Source organism: Alosa sapidissima, chromosome 1 (genome assembly GCF_018492685.1).
Source record: "Alosa sapidissima isolate fAloSap1 chromosome 1, fAloSap1.pri, whole genome shotgun sequence".
In the NCBI taxonomy this organism is placed as follows: Eukaryota; Metazoa; Chordata; class Actinopteri; order Clupeiformes; family Clupeidae; genus Alosa; species Alosa sapidissima.
Window position 1 is genome coordinate 30,129,833 of NC_055957.1, and position 20,639 is coordinate 30,150,471.

At 39.5% G+C, this 20,639-nt stretch overlaps 2 protein-coding genes and 1 long non-coding RNA gene across 3 annotated transcripts in view; 1 reads left to right on the forward strand and 2 right to left on the reverse strand.

Moving 5' to 3' along the window:
• Positions 1–5,689, reverse strand: part of LOC121713846 (collagen alpha-5(IV) chain-like) — a 41,911-nt gene extending 36,222 nt beyond the window's left edge. Inside the window, exons 1-2 of the mRNA XM_042098859.1 lie at positions 5,387–5,689; positions 4,518–4,574 (exon numbers count right to left, since the gene is read on the reverse strand). Of these exons, the coding sequence (XP_041954793.1) occupies positions 4,518–4,574; positions 5,387–5,455 (126 nt within the window). The 5' untranslated portion in view covers positions 5,456–5,689. The remainder of the gene's footprint in view (positions 1–4,517; positions 4,575–5,386) is intronic.
• A 38-nt stretch (positions 5,690–5,727) lies between these two features.
• The window catches only part of LOC121713839 (collagen alpha-4(IV) chain-like), a 38,852-nt gene continuing 23,940 nt past the window's right edge, over positions 5,728–20,639 (forward strand). The window contains exons 1-7 of the mRNA XM_042098847.1: positions 5,728–5,874; positions 6,306–6,429; positions 12,989–13,031; positions 15,374–15,445; positions 16,381–16,515; positions 16,861–16,905; positions 19,989–20,105. Of these exons, the coding sequence (XP_041954781.1) occupies positions 6,368–6,429; positions 12,989–13,031; positions 15,374–15,445; positions 16,381–16,515; positions 16,861–16,905; positions 19,989–20,105 (474 nt within the window). The 5' untranslated portion in view covers positions 5,728–5,874; positions 6,306–6,367. The remainder of the gene's footprint in view (positions 5,875–6,305; positions 6,430–12,988; positions 13,032–15,373; positions 15,446–16,380; positions 16,516–16,860; positions 16,906–19,988; positions 20,106–20,639) is intronic.
• Positions 5,930–7,857, reverse strand: LOC121714820. Its single transcript, XR_006033454.1, has 3 exons — positions 7,756–7,857; positions 6,221–6,225; positions 5,930–5,940 (listed from the first exon to the last, which is right to left on the reverse strand). It is a non-coding gene; the product is annotated as an uncharacterized LOC121714820 (long non-coding RNA).

Sequence of the window (20,639 nt, forward strand, 5' to 3'; positions counted from 1 at the left end):
ATTCTGAATCTCTGATTACATGCTGATTATTCTCTGATTACTCTGATTATTTATTGTTTTGTTTGTTTGTATTATTACATGTTTTATTTATTATTGTGTTAAATGTTCCAAGTGTATAGCACTTTGAGCTGCATTCTGTGTATGAAAGTATTATTATTATTATTATTATTATTATTATTATTATACATTGATATCTACAAAATCACTTACAATAATACCGGTAATAGCCATTACATTTGTTTTTACAAAGGCAGGTAACAGTCCAAGCTCAATCCCACTGCCGGCGGTTACTGCTGCCACCACATGGAGGTATCGTGTACAGTAGGTCACATCCCATCCTTGTCCATGTTTTTACAAAGACAGACCACTAGGCGGCCGCAATGGTGCACACACTCAATAGAGCTGAAATGTGAACCTGTGGAAACGCTCCCTCCTCCAGCCCCTCCCAGGCTGGGGCTCAGCTCAGTTTGTAGTGAGGGACTGACTGGGAACCACCTGGTGAGAAGACCCTGCAGCCCCACACTCTCAGGCTGGCCTGTTAAGGAGTCGGAGTCGGTTGCTAACACCCTCATAACCATTCTCTTAATCTCTTTGAACAGCCAGTGGCACTGTGGTAACAGTAAGGCAGGCAACAGAACCTTATGTGTACTACACTTAACAAAATATCCCAATACTGCAGAATAGAGAGCTTTCAAACCAGGTAACACTAGCTATGCAATGCCAGACTCACATTATGCCTTCACTATAAGATGGCCACTGAACCCAATGAACCATTTACTGTAATCAGGGATGGGCACAAATACATCAAAATGTATTTCCAAATAAAATACCAAATACCCACCTTAAAAATGTATCAAAATAAGCTACAAAATACAGCAGCCAAAGAAAAATTATCAAAATAAAATACTATATTTTTGTATTTTCAAAATACTACAAAATACTTCTTTCTAAAAGCCTTTTTCGTCTATCCCTTCACTTGTAGACTACCTGGAAAAACATCTGAAAGCAAGAGACTCCTTCCATAATCAGTCAACAGATTAAATATGCTGACCCCTAATGTTAGACATCCCAATATAAACTTTTGCCAGGGTCGGCGCCAGAGAGCAACAGGTGAGGGGGGAGGGGGGGGGGGGGGGGGGGACCTCACCTCACCTCACCTCACCTCACTTTTATTAGTTATTTTTTCAAAATTGCCATAATAAAGAGCATCCTTCGAGCCTTTTTGATAACTGAAACAATATGATCATGGTGGAAAATAGGGCAAGAATAGCGGTCATAGCCTATAGTGTTTACTGTAAAGCACACAGCGTTTAATAGAATAGGTGCATAGGCTACAATAAAAATAAATAGACTATAACAGACTCACTACTAGCAGGCCTAGGCTACAGCTAAGTGCAAAATTTCATCATCACTGTGTCTTTCCATTCATTTTGAAATGTTCTTTTAAGATCCTGCTCAAAAGCAAATTGCACATAGGGCCTTCTGATAATATTGCAACATTGAACGTAGGCTATGTGATCGCTCGAAATGTTCAGAACTAATTCTAACACATTTACGAAGTGGCTATGCAGAGGCACCAAATGTGATGGAAAGTTTAAGAGCGCACAGGACACTCGGCATGGCTTTTAGTATTTTGTGCTGCTCTGACAGTCCACTTTTAGTGACTGTTAGCAAAGTCCTTTTAGGCAAGTCCCTCCAATCGGTGGCCATATTGCAACACTTTTTTGGGGACTTATCGGGCGTCTATTTCGGCAGAAATGTGCGTGCGCAAGGCTTCACATGATGGCACAACACATGATTGGCAAAATGTCTTCACAACACACCACATGACTGGCTCAATGTATTCCACAACACACCACATGATGGGCTCAATGTATTCACATGTCACGTTTTGCTGCGGAAGGGGTGGGATATGTGTAGACAACGGCCATATTGGCGTTGCAAACTAACCCAATGCATTTCTATAGAGGATTTTTTGAGTGCTGTGTCTCATTTGAGTGCCGTGTCATTAGAACGTTTCTGCTGTTAGTCTACTGTTTTTAAGTTTGGAGATGTACCGACTCCACAACTGTTGCACTTCCTAGCCAGTTGGTGTAATAGATTGGCCACTATGAATCAGTGACAATAACTCAAAGACAAACAATCCAAATGGATGGCTTATTTAGAAATTTAAACTATGTAGTATTTTACCCTTTTGAGTTATTTAACACCATCACAACCACACTTATGGTGAGTTTCATTACAGTTAAATAATTTTGTATACACCTGAAACTGGTGTGTGCACAACCTCTACCAATGTAAATAAAAAAAATTAAAAAATCAGGTTGTCACATTAATACCATCCAATCAGTTAAGCCAATTAGAAGCCAATAATGATTACATTATCAATCATTTCTTATTTAAAATGTGCAAAATTGGAAATGTCCTTGTTTGAGGTATCTTGTCAGGTTACCATAGCACTGAAATATTTCACAGGTCAGAGAACATAGATAAATTTAAAGTCTAGAAAAAACTGTAAAACAGAAAAAAGAAAGGAAAATAGCAAACTCAAGTGTTGCAATATAAGCTTGTGAACTCAAGTCCTTGTGCTGTCCTTGTGTGAGCAAAGGAGTGTGTGTAATCTTAGCTAGTCGTGTCTCCTCAGTTGATGCACAACTAACTTAAGCACAACTAACTCAAAACAGTGTTGCATTCAGACGGCGCCTGTTAATCAGTCCAGTAAAGGAAAATAAACGCTCTACTGGAGCAGAGGAGCTTGACCACGTGAGGGTGCCACAGACAGACAGAGACAGAGATTTTGTGCTTTATAGATAGTTAGATGCATGCCATCACAGTGTTTCACAGAAAGTATTTTACAGTATTTTGAAAATACAGAAATACACAACACTGAAGGATTTTAATACAAAATACGAAGGCATTTTCATCATCTCAATAAAATACAAATTACAAAATAGTATTTTGTATTTGAAATACGTATTTTAAATACATGTAATAATACTGCCCATCCCTGGGTGAGATGCATGCTATTACCTTCCTTGTTGTGTGGGTGCAGTGCTAACCATTCTAAATCAATGCTTTCAACCACACTAAATAAAATAATTGTCACACTTTTTCTTTGTGAAATACTTGAGTGAGGTTTGGCAAACACACTTGAACATATGTGCACATGGTACTTTCTACAATGAATACTAGAAGAACAATCTCTTGAATAAGTTCTTGCACTTTCAATTGCACACAACACTGAATAGACAAATGTACCCCTGAATATTGTATGCCTTACATTCCATTCCATGTACGATCATACCTACAACTAGATGCCAACTGTTCCCTTGTAGATCTTAAAGATCTTAAAAAGTCTGAAACATGAAACTGGTAGACACTTATTTTCTGAAATACTCTCAGTGACACTAAAATGAAGACAGCAACATCTATGCATCAGGTATAGTGCTCCTCCCCATGCAGTGTGTTTAATGCAGTTCAGAAGTGCTTCACTCGAAGGCCTAAACACTTAATGCAAGGTTTGAACACACAGCTTGATGAAGTCTGATCTCTCATGTCTGTATACAAACATTTGCTTTGAACGTTTGAACGAAGAGGATAAGAGATAAACATTGCCTGTTGTAAATCTCTTTAAATGCTCAACGCGTTCGCGTTCTTGTGGGAGAGTTTGTTGGATAAAGGAACCCTTTTTTTTTCTTTTTTTGGTGACATTGATATTTTGGTGATTACAATAAATGCACACATACTGTACACACTTACACACATGCAAGCATACAAATACACACACACACACACACACACACACACACACACGTACAGTGGTGCTACACTGGACTGCCTATCATGCACCCCTGGTGGTAATGGCATGCAGCTGACCACGATGGCAGAGCACAGTGTTGTGTTCATGGAATAACTGCTGAAACAATTACTGTATTAGACAACTGTCAAGTGTCCCTATCTGGACACTGAGATGTGTTAAAAACAATGCATGTTGAAAGTTGTTTTCAACTCAAGTTGTGTTATTTTCAACACATATTGTGTAACGACGAATAACAAAAGCAATGTGTTGGAAACAACACAAACTGTGTTGTCCCACACATTTGTTTTAAGAGTGTGAGATGAAATTCATAATGGTTTCCTCCAGGTCCAAGAACTGTTCTGATCAATGCCTTTATTTATAATTTAATAATATTTACAAATGATATTTTATGCCAATTTGTTTGACTTTGGTTTTGTAGACACATTGTTAGCTCAAACATCTGAAACACAGCAAACAAAACCAACAATTTGTAATGTTTTTGCTGAATTACATTCCAAATATTCAGTGACTCCCAGACATTTGACTGCTATCAAAATTTGGGAGTAATGTGTAGCAACCCCATTAAGGGAACAGAAGGCACAGATAATTTATTCAAAACCATTCATTTGACAATCAGGTAAACTACATCATTATGTCAACATTGCTTTGTGTTCATTACAGTATTGGAAGATATTGTACAGGTTTTAACATCACTTACCCTGCTGCCTTTGACTCGACAGTCACACTTTGACCTTCCACTGCACTGGCCTGCACACTGTAAAACAGAGATGAGAGATCTCTAGTAACTACACATTAAATGTCTGAGAAAAGCAGAAAACATCAGCTGTCACTATGTCCGGCATATGCAAAAACAAAGGGATTTATCTATCTGGGAAAGTATGCCTTTGGAACAAAACAATAAGGGCTTCCCATAGGAAAGATGGTCTGATTAAAACTGACAGATTAAAAGATTATATTGAGTTTAAGATTATTAAATATATTGGATAAAATATAATTTGTTTTCACTAAATGATACAGCCTCAAATATGTCTTCCTGCTCAAGACTTAAGTTCAAACACTTGTAACACTGTGCATGTGGACTGATCAGACTAAACACAGGATGTATACCAATGCACTCGTCTAAACATCTAGGGCTCTCTGACAGCATGGGTCGTAATGTTGTTGTACATACAATACATCCGAACACTAAGACCACCAAACTCAGATTTACACATGAAACCATTAAAGGTTTTCAAAGCAATACAGTAAAACATTTGAAGTCCTGCTTCCCATCTTAGCGCAGGCGCAGCAACTGAAATGAGTTGAACTTGAAGATACAGCTGAGCTGTGCTAAATCAATAGTAGGCTTAGGCTTTGGACCGTGCCCGTTTAATAAAAAACCCAACGTTAACCCAACGATATTAATGTGTAACACATCAAGCTTGCATTCAATGTTTTTTCAGTTGTCACTTGAACGCATTAAGTCAACAAGGCACAACATTCTACCCTTTAAAATATAATGTGAGAAGTGTTGCCTTCTTTAGAAGACATCCTGTAGCGCACAGGAGTATTTGGTAGAAGTCTTACCTTATTTGCCTCACTTCGCCAGAGCATCACGATGCTCAGCAGCACAAACAGCACCAACGCAGGCTTCATATTCTAAATCCTGCGCGGGATTTTACTGGTCCACTTCACACATTCTCTTCTCTGCAATTACAACGGGATGCCTAAACTTGAAGGCATTGGTTTAGGATCTCAGCGATGACAGTTCTCATTTGTCGTGTAGATCTGTAATCTTAGCAGGATAGACGAAGGCAGGTGTTTGAGAAGCCTCAGCGTCTGAACGTGCGTTAATCTTGGGCCTGCTGTTAAAAAAATAGCACCACCCTATGCAAAGACATCTGCGGCAGACATAAACAGAGGCTGGGCCAAACTTGTCTCTAATAATCATTGACTTCCCACTAGCTAGAGTGTAAGGCTGCGGATCTCAAAGAGACAGAGGGTCTAATCATTAGGATTCACTAGGATTTTGAGAGACTTGAAGATGATGAATGTGAAGTTAAAGATGAATTAAGGTAAGATTGATTTCCTCTTTTGACCTGCGGTTGACCGGAGTAATAGCAGACTGAAACACAAAGTAACTCAGTTGCCAACAGATTCCACTTTATGCCTTTAACATTATGTTTCTTTTGATGTCCATAGCAGCATATTGTTTCATATCGTTTAGGATTAGGCTGTCAATTATAGTCGACAACTTCACCACAGTTTTTTAAACCTTAGTTGTAATGCATGTGAAATTCCCTGCACATCTCTCTATCCAGTTTACTACCAGCTGTCACACCAGCATAGGTCTTTCTTTGGTTGCTTCAACCCATTTAGTTAGCCAATCTCTTCTAAACAATCATGCCACAAATCTGAAACTGTTACTAGCATTGCACTCATGTGGTGCACACACACATACACACCAATGAAGGTGGAAGTGTGTTAATTAAGCCCTCTATTACAGAGTTTATATCTGGCTTCAAGACTGGTCCATGTTGAAGTGGAACACACGCAGGAGGCAGCAGCATGGGAGTCCTTCAGCCCTGCATCACTATGACTCATCTCCATCAGTGGATCACATGGGGAACGTGAGTCTTCATTTAAGGACTGGTATAAATAAATATTAGCACCACCTGCCCAATCTTAAATGATTTTGACTTTGAGACTTTTTTTTTATTTTTATGGAATGTTTGACATGTTTCCTTCCCCACACACTGGAACATGCATCAATGCTTTTACAAGGCTTTACTGGTATTTGTTTATTCTTGATGTGAAAGTACATGACCATCCTATCATATCAGAGTCTTATCTTGTCAGATATCGGAATTCATGAGTTCCCGTTCCAAATTTGCCTTAATGGAAGTAGGCAGAAAGTATGTTTGGCTGGGGTCATGAATTACTATCCAGGGATTGTGCAGGAGTCGACTGTGTAGGCAGGATTCAAGCAAAACCCATGCACACACCCCTGATGTATTCCTAACCATGCAAGATGGGAGATGTGAGGGAGGGTGGTGGGTTGATACAGAGTGCCCAAACAAATGTCATGGCTTGTAGGTAGTCTAGGAATTAGTTATCTGACAGAGTTTGATGAGGTGGGGCAAATTTCATCACACTCTTCACAAATGTCCTTTTTAGAACACCATTTAGTGCACACAGTGGCCTTTGTTGAATGCAACATCCTGTTAGTAGAGGATTCCACCGCATGTGTACCTCTACTGAGACACTTGACTTGACATCAACTGGGAGTCCACTTGCAATGACCTGCTGTGTGATATCTCTCATAGCAATATAGTTAGTCACTGTTAAGGTGCACTGCTACTGATGTAGCACCTGTAGCATGGTCAAGATTGGTAGAGTAGGTGGTATTGCATTTTCAGTAAGGGTAGCAGGTGTGCTTGAGAGCAGTGAAAGATAGTTTGGACTTGCTTGTCACAGTACACAGGAGGACACACAAAACAAGTAGTTGTTAAGCAAAAGTGAGATGTAGCCTACTTACAGAGGTGTAAAAGTTTCGCTTCAGAAAGTAAAAGTCCAGTGTTTCCCACATACATTGACTTATTTGTGGCGGCCCACCACAATATCAACATTGACCACCACACATTGATTTCCCAGGTTGTACTAAATTGTGATTAAATCTGGTTAGCATCATAACCACGCTGTGCTAATTTGTTAAAAAACTGTTGTATTCAAGTTAATTCTGCGAACCCAACCATCACAAATGGAATTCAATTCTGTGGGAAACACTTAAGTCCCACTGTGAAGGTGGTTGGTTGTACCTGTGCACTTAACACAGGTGATTTCACTAATTAGCTCATCTATCTGGCTGAGGAGTTGTGCCAATTACAATCAGCTGATTTAGGTTAAAAAAAAAATTTGAGCAAGAACCTTGTTTACACCTATATGACACCCAACACCCAATTGACCGATCCCAAGCCCCGCCCCCTTTTGCTATGTCACAATGAGGACTTCGGAGGACCTCGGTCAACCTCAGTCAATTTTGAATTTTCTAGTGGCCATTCGGTATGACAATACGCCAGTTATGCGAGTAGCTTAAGTAACTAAATAACTAAAGAGCTCAAAAAGGTTCAAAGATAAGCCTGGGATACTTGTAGAAGTGACATCCGATATCCTGACCGTGTGAAACGTTAACACATAGGCCTAACTTTGCATAACTTTGGATAGGCTGCTACTTTTCAGTAAAGAAATCTGAGTGTGTACGAAAATGTTCCATTTATTTGTGTTCATAACTAGGCTACACACAAAAACATAACTAAATCTGGTTTCCACTGATGAAACGACAACATAAGCCTACGCAAAAAATTATACCTACCTTGCAGGAACTGAACTCGCATATTCATACGATTGGAAGACGCGCAAAAGAATACACCTTCAATCACGTATCGCCTTACACACAACAAGAATACTTTCAGCTTTGCTACCTTGCCATGTTTAACTTGGGATAGAAGACTGTTCACAGAAATAAGCTAATGATCCTTTTTTCAACAAACGCAATAATAGCCTATACTGCGATGCATTATTGATGGCTGAACGAGAGATGGCCAATGTCTTCTAAAGATCGAATCATGTGCAGATTCAAAACTATGCAGTCTCGAAATCGCCCATATTAGACCTAGGCTACTACATTGCCCACGTTTAAATTAATTATAGCATAAGCGGGCAAGTCTAGTGCAAGACAAATCACGTCTGCAAACTGCAGATATGTCAAACGTGATAGGCATGGGTTTGAACTCGGAGTGGTTTCTTTTCAATACACTTGTATCATGTTTATTTGAACTCTTCCTTCTAAAGCAGCCATTCAAAATAATAAGTAGGCTATCGGGCCTACCGAAGAGAAGCTATCTCTCCACCTCCCCAACATGAGCTGCTTGGCTAGTCACTCTCCCAAGTTGCGTGGGAACTTGGATCTGCAGCACTTGGTCCAGTCTTCTATTAATCCTCGAAATATGGTTAGATTTTGTTATGGAGTCGTCAACACCATATTTTTGCACAGACCTGTTTATTGAATCAGTCACATCTGCAGCAAATAAGGTAAACTACCTGCTCGTGATAACGTGCTAATTGTTTATCCCCAGTTAACATGCATCCCATTAAGATCCACGACACCGGATTTGTTTGTCCTCAATTTGTGGTGTTCCACCTCGTTGATAACAGCAGACATTGTGAATGTGTCCATCTGCATACTGAAGGCTTTTCTGGCCTCTGTTTTTTGAATATATCAAGATTACTTGACGCCCAGAAATCCAGCATACACTGTTGCACTCGGCTAAATGGGGGTGCTGCGTCCCCATGTTGAACACGCGTTCTCGCACACTTTCCTGCAAACATGTCTGACTTAGCAACAGTAACTATGGAACTGACAATGGGAGGAGGGGCTTGGGATCGGTCAATTGTCTTACAGTGAAAGCATAAACACACATAAAAAACTATTTTACACCACTGACAATGTTCAAAATAGAATGACACTTCTGTGGTAGCAGTGTTTCCCACAGAATTTAATTAAATTTCTCGTGGTACTGTAGGTGATGGATGGGGGGGGGGGGGGGATTGCAGAGTTAACTTGAATGGAACAGTTTATTACAAATCAGCGTGCAGCGTGGCTACAGTATGATGACAACAACAATTGTTAATGTTTTCTTTAAACAGGCATGCAGGTTCGTTGAGACAGTCAGACAAGGAGAGACTGCACCAAGGTGAACATACCCACTGAGCAAGCAACGTCTATGGACGTCCAAGACAAGTTGATATCACGTCGGTCCGTCCAGGCTATGATCTGGACGTCTATTTGACAGCCAGAATTAGTTGATAAATGACACTGAGACAATAGTCCAGGCTGACCCGGTTTTGAACGTCAATAGACAACCAAAATTAGTTGCAAGTAGACGTTCTGCCTGGCCATAATCTAGACGTGTATTTGACAGCCAGAATTCGTTGATAAATGACAACATAGAAAATGTCATTTTCAGTTTTCATTTTGTGGTGGTCAATGTTGATATTGTGGTGGGTCGCCACAAATAAGTCAATGTATGGGAAACACTGGGTAGTGTGGTGAGGTTGTGTACAGTCAAATCAAAGTATTGTAATCAAAATGCGAATCAAAGTGTTTCGAAAGGTTATAAAAAATTAATTTTATGAAGGGTGTGATTTTAGCCTACCTTTGCTGTCTTCCTGTCATGGCCACCTTGAAGGAAGGCTTGACAAGTCGATTAATGAATGCAGCGCAAAACACAGTCAATAAATACGAGAGGAGAGTCGGCTACTCTCTTTTCTCATTCATTGACTGTGATTCGCGCAGCATTCTTTAATCGACTTGTTAGAGAAGAGTAGCCGACTCTCCTCTGACTCAGTCAGGACGATGGAAAAACAGGATACAGGCTTTTATTCTTTTCAATAAGGGGCCAGTGCCCCTCAAGGGAGAGAGGTCACCCCAGCAAGGGTTTCACCAGTATTCTCTGACTAAAACAAATCTTACCCTTAAGTAAGTTACACACAAAGAGAAGGAGTGACCTAGCATGAATATGCAATGTAAAGATGTGGTGGGACCGTGGGAGGGGATGTGGCCTCTTGGTGCCATCAAGTTTGGTCAGCTCCTATTGTCTTTTAATTACAACTACCCCCTTTCCTGGGAAGTTCTTCAGAGGCCTGGCCACATACTGTTTTTACAAATATTGACGTTACACCTGGTGATAGGCAAAAGGCCTCTAGACAGGCTTTCATTGAATTTAAGGATAAACAAAGGATACTCTGAATACAGACACATGGATACAAAAATCACAAATGATCATAAGAAGTGCACAGTATGTACATTTACAGAAAGGATTCTGATTCACAACACTTTCACCTCTCACGTTCATTGACTGCAAATGCAATATTATACTGCTTTAATTGCCCCTATCTTTAGTTGAGATGTTCTGAACTGCACCAAATGTCATGTGTATGAATAACCTGACATCCTCTGGGGGTATGCCAAGTTACATTTAGTGACTGTACACCCATGTAGGTGGTGGTGTTGAGCTGAGGATAGGAACTACAAGGCAGGACTGTCTCACAGACACACATTCATGCACACACACACACACACACACCAGAGCCGGACAGTAACGGAGTACATTTACTTGAGTACAGTACTTGAGTACAATTTTGAGGGATCTGTACTTTACTCGAGTATCATTTTTGGGGAGTACTCATGACTTTACTCAAGTACATTTGAGAGGCAAATATTGTACTCTTTACTCTGCTACATTTCTATCCATAACCGTGAGTACCCGTTACTTCTTCTAAAAAAAGAAATCTCGGAAACCCTCAATTTGTTGTTTCCCTCTCAAATGTGATTGGATTGTGCAGACACTACTGATTGGGACAGCCTATCAGCAATCACCTTCAGCTTTCCGCTAAAGTCAACTCCATGGTCAAATTTAGATAAGAGACGAAACCATGTACAAAACAATGGATGAAGACGCAGCAGGTCCATCCCAGGAATGTGCCAATCTTAATCTCGCCAGACTATTTCAATTTTCTGAACAAGTAATGATAGTTTTCGCTTCGAGTGTTTCAATTACAAAATAGTATTTTGTATTTGAAATACATATTAGAAATACATGTATTAGAAATACTGCCCATCCCTGGCAACATGTAAAAAGATGAAAATGACTTGACTTTACTTTCAATTCCTTTTACATTCTCCAAGGTATTAACATTAACATTTTTCTTAACTCCATGTACTGACGTTTCTGTACATAAATGTAAGCACTGTGGCAGTAGTAATACAATATTTAGAATTATACCATGGTCTAGGTTGAAAAGGGTGTCGTTTAAAAAGTGATATACTACACCTATGAAGTAGATCTGGTAAAAAATAGTTTAATCGCCGTTCCATATCAATGCTTATGAATGGTAACTATAACAACGATAGTAGGACGACGGTTGAGCCTGGAGGCAGGCTTCGCAACAATGGAATCAACTGCAAACAGCTGAAAAAACGATTTTAGCTCTAAAACTCATTTAGTATTAATGATTGATTTCATATTTATTTATTTCGTAAGTGACCATGGTATAAACGGGATAATGCCCTTCGATGCGTCCATTATCAGAAATAAATGGACTTCGCGTCGGACGGTTCACGCCTCCGCGTCGTCCATTTATTTCTGATAATGGACACCTCGTCTGGCATTATCCCTTACATATAGGCTACTCTTGATACTCAAGTACTTTTAAAAACAAGTACTTCAGTACTTTTACTTAAGTAGACATCTGATTGTTCTTTTACTTGTACTTGAGTAAAATTTTGCAAGGGGTATCTGTACTTTTACTCAAGTAATGAAGCTGTGTACTCTGTCCGCCTCTGACACACACACATCCACACACACAGATCCCCACATACACAAACACACACATAAACACACACTCACACACACGCATGCACACAGGCACACACACACAAGCACACACATACAAGCATACACAAAAGTGGCAAGAGTAGTGGCACTATGTGGTACATCTAGTTGTTTTTATGCTTATTGTTTTGTCTTTGGTGATAAATAGATGATACCTAATTCAGAATTAAACACATATATTAGTTGTGCCTAACTATGAATATGACTTGTCTGCAATGAACTTACCTGAACAGTTTTCCTGTCTGTTAAGTTTAAAGAGCACCCATTAGACTGAAATGTGTGCAGTGTACTGTGGCCTACAGCTGCTATTCTCAACACAGAATACTTACTGATTATGTTGTGTGTGTGGTAGCTTTTACAATATATTATACAGTATACTGTATGCCCTGTTTTACCGCACCCTAACTTTTCTTTCTATCAAAAGAGTAGCTTCTTTTTCAAGAGCACTGCATAAATCAACTGAATAAACCTGGTAGTCTATTGAATGAGGGTATGGCTATGCCAGAATAAAGACCAGTCAGACCAGTTTATTGGTAATTTTTCCCCAGTTAATTTTATTTCACCAAATTGCACTTGCACTGGTGTCACTGGCTGTAAGTTACTATGCTGCAGACTGAGCAGCACATCTGAACATGGGTCAGCCATTCAGGCCTGAGAGCAGCATTCCTTTAGGTGGAGGTGACGGATGCTTGTGCCAGGAGGAACTGCTGGATTTTTACAGTGTATGTCATTCCAGGTGCATCATACTGCTCTTCACCCCCAGCCTGGAAGTCAAGGCGGTAAGCTGCTGTTTGCTTGTCTCTAACAACTTGCCAAGGGCCTTAATTTGTAGTGTGTGTGTGTAAACACTCTGGTTTGTTTGTATGAGCATGTTATAGTCTTTTGAAGCTGGGGACATGACTTTACCTCACCTGCATGTTGCAGTGGGATAACTATATGTGTTAAATACTTGTACACTTAGCTTAGAACTCAGACATGTGGAGAATCTGAATCTCAAAGCACCCAGGTCTGTATCTTTGTAGGGAAAGGAGGTTGCACTCACCCCACCCAGCCTTGAACCTGGGTCTATACCTACTGTACCTGGCAAAGATATCTGTAACATTAATATATTTGCATGTGGTGTGTTACAAATAGGAAGATAAACAATTAATCTTATTGCCATATTAAACAGTAACATGGAAAGTATAGTATTTTATATGTTTTGTCAGGTTAAGAAATGTACTGCTCTGAGTAGTTTTTGGTCAGTTTGAAGTAGCTTCACAGCCCAGATCCCAAGATTCAGATTTCTTGAAAATTGAAAAAAGTTGCTACTTTTTGAGGTATGCTTTTATTAACAAACTAAATATGTTATAATCGTCATATTTATTTTGATGGTATATGGTCAGTTGACGGACAAATAAACATGTCTGTCATTCCCACCATACATCCAGGATATGCACTATGCAGTTCTGTGTCACCAGTTGGCTTGTTGGCAAGTTGGCAGTGTTAATGGTATTTGCAAGGTTTTGCGTTGCATGGTGTTGCTTTTATTGCGCCTAACGTACATTCGTAACCTAGGTGAAGATGCCTCAGTATGTTAAAGCAGAGAACGAGTGTTATCTTTTGCCTTACTGTCAGCTATAATTATGGGGCTGAATGAAATATAAGGTCTGTCCATTGTGTTTTATTTTCCAAATATTATTCCAGGTGTCGGTTCACAGATTATTCCATTAAATATTATTCTTAGGTGTATATACAGTAGGAATTTGTAGGTTCTTAAATACTCTTAGGTGTATATATGAATGTTAATTGTCATGAACATATTTATCTCCATCTGCAATATTATTAACACAACTATAAGATTATGGAATCTTGCCCAAATAGAATGCTTGTGTAAAATGTCTGGCCTGCAATGTACAGTGACCCTCCTTACAAATATTTACAGATGTATGGATGTTTGGGTGCATGTTGTTTCTAGAATAAAAGAACTAATTTGACCTCACTGATAGAGTCCACCTGAGGTTATGGCCTTATGGCTGTGCAGAAAGAGGAGTCTTACCCAAACAGTCAAGACAGATAAGATACTGTTTAGGCCTGGCCAGCATAGCAAAGGCCCACAAAATCACTCTTTAGCCCCTTACTGTTTATCCTGTGATCTTGACATCAACTATGCAAATGTTTATGCTAACATGAAATCGGCCTACACCGGTTTGACCATACACTATGCATCTTTCTTATGTCTTCCTTTCAGCAAGGAGAAGCATAAAATGTGTTAATGTTTCCATGTGTAATAACTTAAATGATCTTATATATACTGTATAATTTCTGCATCATGTTATTGGACTCTAAGGAGCTCTCAAAATTCTCTGTTATCCAACTCAGAACTTCTCTGCATTGCAAACCATATTACTTAAATTAGCAGGAAAGCAGGACACTGCGGCATATAATTTGAATAATCACCCAGTTCCTTTTTTCATGTTCATGTTTTCTTCATGTTCTTTTTTTATGTGTTCTTTAAAACAACAGTCGACATTTTTCACAGACAGGTAGTAACATAAAGATAAGTGTATATTCTCTTCACAGCAGGACACTTTGAGTGAAAGCATACCTACTGTAGTGCTTCTTGGAAGGTGATGCCAATGCACTTTCTCACCTCTGTATCTTTCACAACTGACCTAATTTTGGGAGGCAATGCCTATGAAAGGAAGAAAGTTCTCATGGTAGCAGAGTGTGAGTCTGAAGAATTGAAAGTAAAGCTATTTGCAGGTGGCCCAAGGCAGGGGTAGGATGACCTCCAGAGTGGAGATGTTTAGTAAACCATAGCACAGTGTTTATTACGCCTACGCAGGACCACGGTGACCAGAGGCCAGGGAATGTGGCTGGGCACTGTCAAGGGTTCATCTTCCTCCATGCATGCACACACACACCATTCTAATACACCAAGGTCAAGCTCACACTCAGACTGTCATACAAATACACATTTACAGTACAAAAAACACACAAAAGACATTTAACATTTATAAACAAGTCCATTATTTCTACACATTGTTTCTCCTGTCCACACAATGACACTGTTATCTGGTCTGTATGCTGTAACAGTTACCAGTGTATCCATCCTCTAGTTACACTTTCTGTTTTGCAGGGAGAGTTATCAGGACCGTGCGAAGGTAGAGACTGTTCTGTCTGCAAATGCCTGCCTGTGAAAGGAGCAAGGGTGAGACTCTGTTTCTCAAATTCGGTTGCATGCAGCTGTGGGACTTCTGCTCGGCTTTACTGGCAGACAACTCAGTCATAAAAAGCAACTCTAGAGTGGTGTTCATGACAACATTTGTTTAGTTAGCTAAATAATGAATAATAACAGTGTATGCCTGTTGACCAAATTCCCCTCAATATCCACATATTTGTATTTAATTTGAGAAACCTGTCATCCACATTCCACTCTGTCTAAAGTTTTTGATAATCTAACACTGGACAACTATTTCAAAACTCTACATTATGTGGTTTACAAGCACACACACCTGAGCACATCAGTTAACCCATCATGTAAAATGCTCTTCATACTTCACCCAAAAGTCACTCATGCTGCCATAACCGTAGTACAGTTGCCCCCAGAATTATTGGCACCTCTGCTAAAGTTGACTAAAAAGAGGAATATAAAATCATCTTTTAGAAATGTACCTTAATGCCTTAAGTAACAAAACATGAGGAAATATCCAACCTTTAAGGACACCAATTTTCTTTGTGAATGAATAATGTATCATAAATAAATAAATTCTTCCTTAAAATACAGGGGTCATATACCGAGCCCTGGAGGTGACATAAGTATTGGCACCCCTATGTTAAATTCCCATAGAGGCAGGCAGATTTTTATTTTTAAAGGCCAGTTTTTTCATGGATCCAGGATACTATGCATCCTGATAAAGTTCCCTTGGCCTTTGGAATTGAAATAGACCCATATCATCACATACCCTTCACCATACCTAGAGATTGGCATGGTGTTATTTCAGTTAGCCTATTAGTTGGTTTGATGCTCATTGAGCTCAATGCAAATCAAACCAGCTAATAGGCTAACTGAAATAAAAACCTGCTAATTTTGAGCTACATTTGAGCCTGGAACACAGTGTGGTGATGCTTGTCCTGTGTCTGCAGGGAGTCCATGGAGCCCACGGAGCGCAGGGGCCACGCGGGCCTAACGGGCCAGTCGGAGCGATCGGACGTCCCGGCCAAAAGGGCAAACGAGGATACGAGGGCCTGCCTGGGCCAGAGGGACTCAAGGGGGACAGGGTAATCATTGGTATTTTGTTCATGAGGGCAGCCTGCATGCACACAGCAGCCTTACTGGCTGACAATACATTGCATTTCATGGTTTACTTGAATTATGTAATGTAATAAAATGTAATGTAATGTAATGTAGATGTAATGGTGTTGAAGTTTAACTGTCTGTAAGTTTTAACTGAAGCTTGTGTGTATACAGTATATGCAAGTCTGTGCGTGCCTGCATGCGTGCGTGTGCAGGTGTGTGTGTGTGTAATGAGGGTATGATTGATATAAGGTCCTCTACAGTGTAAATTAGTGAATGTCTGTGGGGTTATTTCATGTGGGCAGATAATAATATATGTATATTTTTAGGGAGAGACCGGACCACCAGGTTTTGGCGGGCTAAAAGGATTACAAGTAAGTCTTGTTCTTTATTTAGGTTTTGGGTTTATTATTTTCATAAATTCAGAATACCTCAGATGAGAAATATGCATATATAAGTATGCAATACAGTGCAGGGGGAGGCAGAAAGCCCAACAGGCTTATTTGGAGCCTCCACCAATAATAACATTATATAATATTATGCAAAATTTTAATTAATCAAACAGCTGGCACATTCTCCTCTCCTCCTCAAGAGGAACATAGTCTAGATCAGTGTTTCTTAACTGGTGGGTCGGGACCAAAACCGTTCTGGGTCAGTCGCAGAGCTTGTGGTATAAAAAAAAAAAACACATATTTAAAATGCTTATCAGATCTAATATCAGAATTTACTTTAAAGCGCTTCTGCTTTAAAGTAAATGTTTATAAATCACTAAATGGAACGGGACCAAATTACCTAGCAGACATGCTTCAGCAATACACACCTTCCAGACCTCTCAGGATCAAAATCTTTGAAGAAAAGCATTCAATTCTATGTATTGGAAGAAGTTCTTTGCATCCATATGAATTAATAATTAATTTATCAATATGACACTAGCGGGAGTGGTGATGTGCAAGGATATCGCCACTGTTGTAATTTGGTCATAGGTACATTACAATGTATCATTCACAGAATTCGCGGAATTAGTAGAAAAAAGTCTTGAGTGGTGTTGTGCTGGGATATTGCCACTCGTGATGACTGGCTTGCTGCGCCTTAGTGGTCGTGTGTAGATAATGCAAGCTTTTTGTTCATCTGTGTGAGGACTGCTGCAGATTCTAACTGCTACATACCTCACTGAACAGCATTAAAATAGAGGATCAATGTTGAAATATGTGAATAATAATTGTTATTATTACTTTAACTACTATTAATTCAGTGTAACTGGCTCTTAAATTCCAATTCAATTCTTGAATTTCACTTGCATTTCAATTGAGGTAGCAAACAGGAAGCAGAATTCGAATTGTGCACAACCCTGCCATACACAACTGTAAACTAGAACAAAACTAAAGGTAACTTTAGGGGGTTGTTTAAAGTCCCAATTACAGTAAAGTCCTAATTAATATTGGCTGTTAGGTGTGAATGTTGTTGTATAGATAGGCTGTTGTTAGTATTATGTAGGCTACTTTTTAACTGATCAAAGCACAAGCCTAAAATCAAAACCCTTCTTGAATTTCCCCTGGGGATCAATAAAGTATCTATCTATCTATCTATCTGTCTGTCTGTCTGTCTGTCTGTCTGTCTGTCTGTCTGTCTAAAATCAGGCTCTGATACAGAATAAGCTTTTGGCCCCCAAGGGCTATCCCTCCTCTGTGTTGCCAACCCCCCAGTTGTGTAAAATAATTTGTGCATGTGCAAAGAAATGTACTTGTAAAAATATTTTGTGCATCTGTGAAAAGGTTTTGTACATGCGTACATGCAAAAACTATTTGCAAATGCACAAAATGTCTCTGTGTACATGTAAATTTCATTGCTTCCTACTTTCTTGTGCAAGGCTGAAGTTACAAAAAGCAGGACCCAGGTGGCAAGACCCTAACAGGAGGAATGGCCACCTATAATCAGCCCTTCCAACAGTTCTGTTTCCGATAGGATAACTACATTAACACTAGGGGTGTAACGATTACCGGTATAATGGTAAACCGCGATAAAAATTATCATAATTATGACAGTTGATTACCTCGGTGTTGAAACCATGTGTTTAGTCCTTCCCAGCTTCATCCGAGCCTGCCTTTGACATACAGTAGGCCTGGTACAATGAAACAAAACTGGTACCCTACTGATTCTGTTGTCTAATTGATGGTTTTAACTGCGATTCGGATTAGGCTACACCTGATTTTAAAAGACAGAACATTTTCACCGCAAAACCTGCACTGTATGCGCCTTTTATGTTTGCGTCCACATTAAATCCATTCCACTCACGTTATTAGGAGAACACAGTAGCCTAAAGTTTTATTTTGAACACTTACTTTGGTCTTACTCATTGGATCAAAATAACAGAAAGCCAAGTCATGGTAGGGTAAGTTAAGCTATAAGCACATAGCCAATTAAACATGAAAAAGTGAAAGGGACACTTTTTGAAACTATTTCAGCTTGTGTAGGCCTATCAGTGCTTTCTGAACATGTCACCAGTTTTGTGCTATGAAGCTGCGAATTTGATTAGCCTAGCTTAAAATAGTTTCCTGGCAGCAGCAGAAGGATAAATGAAGATACTAGCAGCCCCATATCTTCTTTAAGTAAACACTTTACTTATGTGAACATCTTTTCACAAGCTCAAAATATTAACAGCCTTGATTTGATACCAAAGGAAGTAGCTTCTATACAGAAAAATATGTGGGAGTCATCAGAGTATAATTGAAGGGTTCAGATGCAAAAGCCTCTAAATGCCAAGCTATGTCAAAAATGAGACAAAGATGGTGAGGGGATGCTCTCCACACATAGTATACGCTAATCAAATAATTTAAATTCTAAACCCACTAAATACCACTCTCTTCCTGGTCTGAAATATCGATTTATAGGCAAAAACCTATAGGAGCCTGAATTTAAATGCTCATTTAAAAGAAAAGTGGTCAGACGGATTTAGAGGGTTTTGCATCTGAACTCTTCAATTTGTTGTTGCAGACTTATCTTAGTGAAGAAACACAGAAACACACACACACACACGCTCGTGCGCTTACACAAATGCACACAGGTGCACATGGAACACTATGGTAGAGATATAGCAGTATATTATAAAGGCAGATATATACTTAATACAATACATTTAATAAAAAGTCCTTTTTGCGTGGAATCGTCAAGAAAATGGTCGGTTGCAATTTTAAACTTGTATAAACTTGACTTACGGTAAACACCCTAGCCTAGAAATCTAGACGCACCCTATGTAATTTGCAGCCAGGGTATAAATACCCAGCACCAGAATCAAAAGTGGTTGCTCTGAACACACAAGTCTGTTTTACATCAACGCCGTCATACTGCTAGTCACTGGACTCCATCAGCATAGGACAGAAATGTAATCTTTGAAAGTAAGTGTCTACCAAATACTACCTGGCTAATGTAATTTACTGCTCTTGTATAATATACCTCATAGGGTTTACCTGGAGAAGGAGGTCTACCTGGTGTGACAGGTGCGGATGGATGCAATGGGACAAGAGGACTGCCTGGTACCCCAGGACTCCCAGGAAGAGTTGGCTTCTTTGGCCCACGGGTAAGAAGAGAAGGAACAGACAAGTACCAGCCAGTGTAGAGATGCACCAGTTTGGCTTTTTCGGGCCCAATCAATAGCGATTCATGGCCAATTCTGAGTATCGATCCGATAGCAGTGTTTTATTAGTGTGTAACAAAAGTAGCCAACAAACTTAGAGCCATATAACTGCTGTGCCACATAATTGCAGCTGCTGGCTTGCAATACCTCAAAAACTGACCCATAGACTGTAGTTCCCTCTATGCCAAAATAGCTCTCCTTTTAGCAAAAGCATTGCTAATGCATTATATAGTATGTTCATATACTGTATCAACATAGAATAATATAGAATTGGGTTCAATGCAAGTTTTTGCCCATTGCTTGAACGCTTGAACACTTTTTGCAAAACTTGGATCATTGTTTCAAAACTTTACACACAAGCACACAAGACACAACACTGGGAAATATACCATTGACATCTATGTCGAATTGAAACTCTGCTATCAAAACCTAACAATCCTTTGTCAAAATGTCACTCTGATGACAAAATGATACACA